Source organism: Carcharodon carcharias, chromosome 27 (assembly GCF_017639515.1).
Source record: "Carcharodon carcharias isolate sCarCar2 chromosome 27, sCarCar2.pri, whole genome shotgun sequence".
Classification (NCBI taxonomy): Eukaryota; Metazoa; Chordata; class Chondrichthyes; order Lamniformes; family Lamnidae; genus Carcharodon; species Carcharodon carcharias.
Genome location: NC_054493.1, coordinates 4,334,416 through 4,344,415, shown reverse-complemented (window position 1 = coordinate 4,344,415; position 10,000 = coordinate 4,334,416). Strand labels below are relative to the sequence as shown.

The 10,000-nt window shown below is 50.8% G+C and overlaps 1 protein-coding gene across 4 annotated transcripts in view; it reads right to left on the bottom strand.

Moving 5' to 3' along the window:
• Window positions 1-10,000, bottom strand: part of LOC121270643 (probable N-acetyltransferase camello) — a 16,369-nt gene that overhangs the window by 456 nt on the left and 5,913 nt on the right. For 2 of the 4 annotated variants that reach the window (XM_041176030.1, XM_041176029.1), the window contains exons 2-3: window positions 4,877-5,038; window positions 1-409 (exon numbers count right to left, since the gene is read on the bottom strand). The exon at window positions 1-409 is cut by the window's left edge and continues 456 nt beyond it. In XM_041176030.1, coding sequence (XP_041031964.1) covers window positions 1-359 — 359 coding nt within the window. In that variant the 5' untranslated portion in view covers window positions 360-409; window positions 4,877-5,038. The remainder of the gene's footprint in view (window positions 410-4,876; window positions 5,039-10,000) is intronic. The other 2 variants (XM_041176031.1, XM_041176032.1) reach the window with 2 other exon arrangements.

Sequence of the window (10,000 nt, the reverse complement as noted above, 5' to 3'; positions counted from 1 at the left end):
CCCTGGTTCCCCCCCAGGTAGCGTCCCTCGATGTCGGCCAAGTCCCCCCTCAGCGTCTCCCGGACGTACCCGGCGTAGGCTTCCCGGCAGGCGAGGAGGACCAGGGCCAGGAGCGCCAGGGCGCTCAGCCCGGCGAGCGCCGGCGAAGCGGTGAGGGCGTAAACCGCTCCCGAGACGGCCAGGAGCAGGCCGAGGTTGGCCGGCGATCGGGACGCCCTCCGGAAGGCGGCCGGAACCAGCTCCAGCATCCCGGCCTCGAATATCCGCCGGGCCTGGACGGAATCCTCCGGAAGATAGGGCCGGATCACCAGACCGGGTGTCGCCGCCGAACTTTGACCCCCCGCCGGACCCCTGTCCATCGCTCGGCTGTCACTTCCCTTTGAGTCCACCGGAGACTCTCTCGGTGACCCTGGGGAAGGAAACACAGCAGCGGGGGAGGGGAATGGTGGGGGGGGGGGAAGGGGAGGGATGGGAAGGGTGTTGGGAATACAGGGGGGGAGGTCGTCGGGGTGGGAGGGAGAGGAAGGGACAGGGAGGGGAAAAGAAAATGTCAGCATTTAGCACGAGGAGAGATGAAACACACGTCACTCGATACTGAGGGGGAGCCGCACTGTCGGAGGGTCAGTGCTGAGGGAGAGCCGCACTGTCGGAGGGTCACTACTGAGGGAGAGCCGCACTGTCGGAGGGTCAGTGCTGAGGGAGTGCCGCACTGTCGGAGGATCAGTACTGAGGGAGAGCCGCATTGTGGGAGGGTCAGTACTGAGGGAGAGCCGCACTGTGGGAGGGTCAGTGCTGAGGGAGAGCCGCACTGTTGGAGGGTCAGTGCTGAGGGAGAGCCGCACTGTCGGAGGGTCAGTGCTGAGGGAGAGCCGCACTGTCGGAGGGTCAGTGCTGAGGGAGAGCCGCACTGTCGGAGGGTCAGTACCGAGGGAGAGCCGCACTGTCGGAGGGTCAGTGCTGAGGGAGATCCGCACTGTCGGAGGGTCAGTGCTGAGGGAGAGCCGCATTGTCGGAGGTTCAGTGCTGAGGGGTCTCTGTGCTGTGGGTCTCCAGCGCTCCCTGGGTGCTATATTCATCCCTCCGCCTGGACCATTTACAAAGAGCGAGTCTCATTGACCCGGTCGCACTGACACTGTCGCTTAATGGGCTCTTGCTGTGCCCGTTTCCCTCGTGGACTACAGCGAGCGCACCTCGAGCAGACGTGCGTCTGTGTCTGGTTAACGTGTCTGGGGACCCCCCCCCCCCACACCCGCAACCTCCCCACCGTCCCCCGCGCCCTGCTCTCACCCCTTATCCATTGAGAGTTTGTAGTGAAATCCCCCTTCGTTTTGAGCGGGATTCTCGGAGACAGAATCGGGATGGTCGGAGGTGACAGGTTAGGATATCTTTTCGGGAGGGACTATTCCAGGAAAGAGGACCTGTTTGTGGAATCATCAGGGACTGGGAACCAAATTAAAGAACAGGTCCCTCAAGGGTTATAATCTCCGGATTACTACCCGAGCCACGTGCAGATTGGCAGAGGGAGGTGAGAACAAGGGAAGTAAACAGTGGGCTAAAGGAATGGTGCAGGGAAAGAGGGGTTCCATTTCTTGGGACACTGGCGTCAGTATTGGAACAGGAGGGACCTGTACCGCTGGGGACGGTCTCCACCTGAACTGACCTGCGGCCAATGTTCTAGCCAAAAGGGTAAATAGGATGGTCAACAGGACTTTAAACTAGAAAGTAGTCGGGGGGTTAGGGAAGGGTAAAACTCCAAGAAGTATGACTAATGGGAAACAAAGCAGCAGGTTAGCGTGTGGGGGGGGTGGATCCAACTTCATGGACAATGATGAGAGACCTGAAAAGGAAGGAGAGCCCAGGAGAGGCTATTAAAGTCTCCAGAACCACAAAATAGGACAGAGTGTTTGGAAAGGGGCTCGGAATCTAACTTCAAGCACATCAGATACAGGGACGACAGGGACGAGAGAGGGGACGGGAAATACAGGACCGAAGGTGTTGTATCTGAATGCACGCAGTATACGAGATAAGGTCAATGAGTTTGTGACGCAGATTGAAATTGGCAGGTATGATGTGGTGGGCATCACGGAGACAAGGCTGCGAGGGGATCAGGACTGGGAGCTAAATATCCAAGCACGTACATCCTGTCGAAAAGATAGGCAGATTGGGTTGCTTTGTTAATAAGAACTGAAATTAAATCGATAGCAAGAAATGACGTAGGGTCAGATGATGTCGAATCTGTGTGGGTAGAGTTGAGGAACTGCAAAGGGTAAATAAACCATAATGGGAGTTACGTACAGGCCTCCGAACAGTAGTCAGGATGTGGGGCACAAGATACACCAGGAGGTAGAAAAGGTGTGTAAGAAAAGCAAGGTTACAGTGATCTTGGGGGATCTCAATATGCAGGTGGACTGGGAAAATCAGGTCGGTGGTGGATCGCAAGAAAAAGAATTTGTGGAATGTCTACGAGATGGCTTTTTGCAGCAGCTTGTGGTGGAGCCCACTAGGAAACAGGCAATTCTAGATTTAGTGATGTGTAATGAGGCAGATTTGATAAGGGAGCTTAAGGTGAAGGAACCCTTAGGAGGAAGTGACCATAATATGATAGAATTTACTCTGCATTTTGAGAGGAAAAAGCTGGAATCAGATGTAACAGTATTACAGTTGAATAAAGGCAACTACAGAGGCATGAGGGAGGAGCTGGCCAGAATTGACTGGGAGATGAGCCTAGCGGGAAAGACAGTGGAACAGCAATGGCAGGAGTTTCTGGGAGTAATTTGGGAGACACAGCAAGAATTCATCCCTAGGAAGAAGAAGCATACTAAAGGGAGGACGAGGCAACCATGGTTGACAAGGGAAATCAGGGACAGCAATAAAAGCTAAAGAGAAAGCATACAATGCGGCGAAGAGCGGTGGGAAACCAAGGGATTGGGAAGCCTACAATGACCAACAGAGGGCAACTAAAAAAGAAATAAGGAGGGAGAAGATTAAATATGAGGGTAAACTAGCCAGTAATATAAAAGAAGATTGCTAGAGTTTTTTTTAGATTTATAAAGGGTAAGAGAGAGGCAAAAGTGGACATTGGGCCGCTGGAAAATGACGCTGGAGAAGTAGTAGTGGGGAACAAAGAAATGGCGGAGGAACTGAATAGGTAATTTGTGTCAGTCTTCACGGTGGAAGACACGAGTAACATCCCCAAAGTTCAAGAGAGTCGCGGGGCAGAGGTTGAGGATGGTGGCCATTACCAAGGAGAAGGTGCTAGGAAAGCTGAAAGGTCTGAAGGTGGATAAATCACCTGGACCAAATGGATTACACTCCAGAGTTCTGAAGGAGATAGCTGAAGAGATAGTGGAGGCGTTAGTGGTGATCTTTCAGGAATCACTGGAGTCAGGGAGGGTCCCAGAGGGACTGGAAAATCGCTAATGTAACCCCCCTGTTTAAGAAGGGAGTGAGGCAAAAGACGGGAAATTACAGGCCGATTAACCTGACCTCGGTCGTTGGTAAGATTTTAGAGTCCATTATTAAGGATGAGATTTCAGAATACTTGGAAGTGCATGGTAAAATCGGGCAAAGTCAGCATGGTTTCATCAAGGGGAGTTCATGCCTGACAACTCTGTTAGAATTCTTTGAGGAGGTAACGAGCAGGTTAGACAAAGGAGAGCCAATGGATGTTATCTACTTGGACTTCCAGAAGGCCTTTGACAAGGTGCCGCACAGGAGGCTGCTCAGTAAGATAAGAGCCCATGGTGTTAGAGGCAAGGTACTAGCATGGATAGAAGATTGGCTGTCTGGCAGAAAGCAGACAGTGGGGATAAGGGGGTCCTTCTCAGGATGGCGGCCGGTGACTATTGGAGTTCCGCAGGGGTCAGTGTTGGGACCTCAACTTTTCACTTTATACATTAATGATCTAGATGAAGGAACTGAGGGTATGCTGGCGAAGTTTGCAGATGATACAAAGATAGGTGGAGGGACAGGTAGTATTGAGGAGGCGGGGAGGCTGCAGAAGGATTTGGACAGGTTAGGAGAATGGGCAAAGAAGTGGCAGATGGAATACAACGTGGGCAAGTGTGAGGTCATGCACTTTGGTAGGAAGAATAGAGGCACAGACTATTTTCTAAATGGGGGAGAGAATTCAGAAATCTGGAGTGCAAAGGGACTTGGGAGTCCTAGTCCAGGATTCTCTTAAGGTTAACTTGCAGGTTGAGTCGGTAGTTAGGGAGGCAAATGCAATGTTGGCATTTATTTCGAGGGGACTAGAATATAAAAGCAGGGATGAGCGGCTGAGGCTTTATAAGGCTCTGGTCAGATCACATTTAGAATATTGTGAGCAATTTTGGGACCCGTGTATCTCAGGAAGGATGTGCTGGTCCTGGAGAGGGTCCAGAGGAGGTTCAAGAGAACGATCCCAGGAATGAAAGGCTTAACATATGAGGAACGTTTGAGGACTCTGGGTCTATACTCGATGGAGTTTAGAAGGATGAGGGGGGATCTGATTGAAACTTACAGAATACTGAAAGGCCTGGATAGGGTGGGACGTGGGGGAAGATGTTTCCATGAGTAGGAGAGACTAGGACCCGAGGGGCACAGACTCAGAGTGAAGGGAAGACCTTTTAGAACAGAGATGAGGAGAAACTTCTTTAGCCAGAGAGTGGTGAATCGATGGAATTCATTGCCACAGAACGCTGTGGAGGTCGGGTCATTGAGAGTATTTAAGAGCGAGATAGATAGGTTCCTGATTGGTAAGGGGGATCAAAGGTGACAGGGAGAAGGCGGGAGAATGGGGTTTAGAAATTATCAGCCATGATTGAATGGCGGAGCAGACTCGATGGGCTGAATGGCCTCATTTCTGCTCCTATGTCTTATGGTCTTATGGTCTTACCACCTGGTCTCTCGGCCTCTATCTCTCTCTCTCTCTCTCTCTCAGTCACTCAGTGTTGCTCTTTCCGTCGCCTCGCTGGGTATGGGATTAACCAGCGCCGGAGAGAGTGTGAACTCCGGACCCGGACCCGATCCTGGGGCTGCGGTGATATCACAGAGAGACCTGATTCAGCAAGAAATCACCCAGTCACAAAACGTTCCACCGCCCCCGGAGGGAGAGACAGAGGGGGAGAGAGAGAGAGAAAGAGCAAGAAAGAGCGAGAAAGACAAAGAGAGAGAGAGAGAGAGAGAGAGAGAAAGTGAGGGGGAGAGTGAGAGAGAGAGATAGGGAGAGAGAGAGATAGAGAGAGGGAGAGACAGAGAGAGAGAATGTGAGAGAGGGAGAGAGAGAGAGTGAGAGACAGAGATAGAGAAAGAGAGAGAGACAGAGACAGAGAGAGAGAGTGAAAGAGATGGGGAGAGAGAGAGACAGAGAGAGAGAGAGTGAGAGACAGAGACAGAGAGAGACAGAGAGAGGGAGAGGGACAGAGAGAGAGGGGGAGAGAGAGAGAGAGATTCAGAGACAGAGGTAGAGAGAGAGAGAGAGACAGAGACAGAGAGAGAGAGTGAAAGAGATGGGGAGAGAGAGAGACAGAGAGAGAGAGAGAGAGTGAGAGACAGAGACAGAGAGAGGGAGTGAAAGAGATGGAGAGAGAGAGGGAGAGAGAGAGAGTGAGAGACAGAGATAGAGAGAGAGGCAGAGAGAGGGAGAGGGACAGAGATAGAGAGAGAGACAGAGAGAGGGAGAGGGACAGAGAGAGGGAGAGAGAGAGAGAGATTCAGAGACAGAGGTAGAGAGAGAGAGAGAGACAGAGACAGAGAGAGAGAGTGAAAGAGATGGGGAGAGAGAGAGACAGAGAGAGAGAGAGAGAGAGAGAGAGAGAGTGAGAGACAGAGACAGAGAGAGACAGAGAGAGGGAGAGGGACAGAGAGAGGGAGAGAGAGAGAGAGATTGAGAGACAGGTAGAGAGAGAGAGAGAGAGACAGAGACAGAGAGAGAGAGTGAAAGAGATGGGGAGAGAGAGACAGAGAGAGACAGAGAGAGAGAGAGTGAGAGACAGAGATAGAGAGAGAGACAGAGAGAGGGAGAGGGACAGAGAGAGGGGAGAGATAGAGACAGAGAGAGGGAGAGAGAGAGAGAGATTGAGGGACAGAGGTAGAGCGAGAGAGACAGAGACAGAGAGAGAGAGAGAGCATGAGAGACATATATAGAGAGAGAGTGACAGAGAGAGACAGACAGACAGAGAGAGGGGGAGAGATAGAGACAGAGAGAGGGAGTGAAAGAGATGGAGAGAGAGAGGGAGAGAGAGAGAGTGAGAGACAGAGATAGAGAGAGAGACAGAGAGAGGGAGAGGGACAGAGAGAGGGGGAGAGATAGAGACAGAGAGAGGGAGAGAGAGAGAGAGATTGAGGGACAGAGGTAGAGCGAGAGAGACAGAGACAGAGACAGAGACAGAGCATGAGAGACATATATAGAGAGAGAGTGACAGAGAGAGACAGACAGACAGAGAGAGGGGGAGAGATAGAGACAGAGGGAGGGAGAGATAGAGAGAGAGAAACAGAGAGAGTGATAGAGTGAGTGATAGAGAAATAGGAAGAGATTGAGACAGAGAGAGGGAGAGATAGAGACAGAGAGAGGGAGAGATAGAGACAGTGAGAGAGACAGAGAGAGAGAGAGAGAGAGGCAGAGAGAGAGAGAGAGATGCAGAGAGAGAGAGAAAGAGAGAGATGGGGAGACCATTCGGCCTCTCATGTCAATGCTGGCCCTGTGCAGCTGGAACTCACCGAGTCCCACTCCTTCCCCCTGCCTTTTCCCCTCAACCCCTCACGTTCTCCCTTTCCCACTCCCAATCCGCTTCCCTCTCGAGCGCCTCCGTTGAACCCGCCTCCTCCGGGAAATCCGTCGCCCACCGGAGAACCTGGGGAATCGGGACATGTTCGTTGCTCCCTCGGGAAAGGAAGACGGCTCTGGGCATCGCCGTTCACTGCAAAGGTCTCCGGCCTAGGCACAAAGGCGTGTTGACGTGCCTCCCCAAATCAGGGCCCGCCCTCCAATCGGTGCAGAGGTGGGATCGCCCTGTGCTCGCTAAACAGAGCGATACATAGCCTGGGAACACCGAAACCAGGAGCAGGAGCGTGGGTATCCGAGAGAATTCCACACATTGACCACCCTCTGAGGGAAGAAGTCTTCCCTCATCTCAGTCCTAAATGGCCTGCCCCGAATCCTGAGACTGTGGCCTCCCCTGGTTCTGGACTTGCCCCACCATCGGCAACATCCTTCCTGCATCTACCCTGGTCTAGTCCTGTTAGAATTTTATAGGTTCCTATGAGATCCTCCCTCATTCTTCTGAACTCCAGCGAATATAATCCTAACCGACTCAATCTCTCCTCATACGTCAGTCCCACCATCCCAGGAATCAGTCTGGTAAACCTTCGCTGTACTCCCTCTATAGCAAGAACATCCTTCCTCAGATAAGGAGACCAAAACTGCACACAATATTCCAGGTGTGGTCTCACCAAGACCCTGTACAATTGCAGCAAGACATCCCTGTTCCTGTACTCGAATCCTCTCCCTATGAAGGTCAACATACCATTTACCTTCTTTATCGCCTGCTGCACCTACATGCGACTGGTGTACAAGGACACCCAGGTCTCGTTGCACACTCCCCTCTCTCAATTTATAGCCATTCGGATAATAATCTGCCTTCCTGTTTTTGCTACCAAAGTGGATAACCTCACATTGATCCACATTATACTGCATCTGCCATGCATTTGCCCACTCACTCAGCTTGTCCAAATCACACTGAAGCATCTCTGCATCCCCCTCACAGCTCACCCTCCCACCCAGCTTTGTGTCATCTGCAAATCTGGAGATATTACATTTAATTCCCTCATCTAAATCGTGAATATATATTGTGAATAGCTGGGGGTCCCAGCACCGATCCCTGCGGTACCCCCACTAGTCACTGCCTGTCATTCGGAAAAAGACCCGTTTATTCCTACTTTCTGTTTCCTGTCTGCAACCAGTTTTCTATCCATCTCAATACACTACCCCCAATCCCATGCGCTTTAATTTTACATCCCAATCTCTTATGTGGGACTTTGTCGAAAGCCTTCTGAAAGTCCAAATAAACCACATCCACTGGCTCCCCCTCATCAACTCTACTAGTTACATCCTAGAAAAATTCCAGTGGATTTGTCAAGCTTGATTCCCCTTTCGTAAATCCACGCTGACTCTGTCCGATTCTGCCGCTGTTTTCCACGTGCTCAGCTATTAAATCTTTTATAATGGACTCTAGAATTTTCCCCACTACCCACGTCATGCTGACTGGTCTATAATTCACTGTTTTCTCTCTACCTCCCTTTTTGAATAGTGGGGTTACATTAGCTACCCTCCAATCTGTAGGAACTGTTCCAGAGTCTATAGAATCTCGGAAGATGACCACCAATGCATCCACTATTTCTAGGGCCGCTTCCTTAAGTACTCTGGGATGTAGATTATCAGGCCCCAGGGATTTATCGGCCTTCAATCCCATCAATTTCCCCAACACCATTTCCCTACTAACACTGATTTCTCTCAGTTCCTCCCTCTCACTAAACCCTGTGTTCCCCAACATTTCTGGTACGTTATTAGTGTCATCCTTTGTGAAGGCAGAACCAAAGTATGTATTTAGTTGGTCAGCCATTTCTTTGTTCCCCGTTATAAATTCCCCTGTTTCTGACTCTAAGGGCCCTACATTTGTCTTCCCCAATCTTTTTCTCTTCACACACCTATAGAAACTTTTACAGTCAGTTTTTATGTTCCCTGCAAGCTTACTCTTGTACTCTATTTTCCCCTTCTTAATCAATCCCTTGGCCCTCCTTTGCTGAATTCTAAACTGCTCCCAATCCTCAGGTCTGTTGTTTTTTTCTGGCCAATTTGTCTGGATCTTTCCTTGGATCTAATCCTATCTCTAATTCCCCTTGTAAGCCACGGTTTGGCCACCTTTCCTGTTTCATTTTTGCGCCAGAGAGGAATGAACAATTGTTGCTGTTCACCCCATGCGCTCTTTGAACGTTTGCCATTCCCTATCCACCGTCATCCCTTTGAGTAACGTTTCCCAATCCATCATAGCCAACTCGCACCTCACACCATCGTAGGTTCCTTTATTAAGATTCAGGACCCTCGTCTCAGAATCAACTCCCTCACTCTCCATCTTGATGAAGAGTTCTATCCTATTGTGGTCGCTCATCCACAAGGGGCCTCGCACAACTAGGTTGCCAATTATTCCTTTCTCATTACACAACACCCAGTCTAGGAGGGCCTGTTCTCTAGTGGGTTCCTCAACGTATTGGTCCAGAAAACCATCCCGTGTACACTCCAGGAATCCCTCCTCCACGGTGTTGTTACTGATTTGATTTGCCCAGTCTCTAGGCAGATTAAAGTCACCCCTAATTACAGATGTTCCTTTATTACACGCGTCTCTAATTTCCTGTTTAATCCCATTCCCAACATCACCACGACAGTTTGGGGGGGGGGGGTCTCCAGACAACCCCCACTGACGTCTTTAATCCCCTTAATGTTTCTCAGCTCTACCCGTACAGATTCCACATCGTCGGAGCTAATATCTTCCCTCGCCATTGCGTTAAGTTCCCTCTTTAACCAGCGACGCAACTCCCCCACCTCTTCCTTTTTGTCTGTCCTTCCTAAACACTGAATCTCCCCCCCCCTGGGGAGTTCAGCTCCTATTCCCAGTCACCCTCCAGCCACGTCTCCATAATCCTGACTACGCCACACCTGTTTACATCCATCTGCGTGGCTAATCCACCCACTTTATTGGGAAAGTTCCTCGTGTTAAGGCACAAAGCCTTAAGGCTGGTCTCTTTAACATCACTTGTCCCCCCCCCCAGTCCCCCATTATTTTTCACCGAGAGACCCTGCTTGATTCTGGCCCTTGATTTCTCTGCCCGTCACTCGTCTTATTCCCCCCCCCACTTCTCTGTCCTTGCTTGTTCTCGTTGATTCCCCCTTCCTCTGAATCCTTGCCATAGGTTCCCATCCGCAACACCCACCCCCCCCCCCGGCCATTTTAGTTCAAACCCTCCT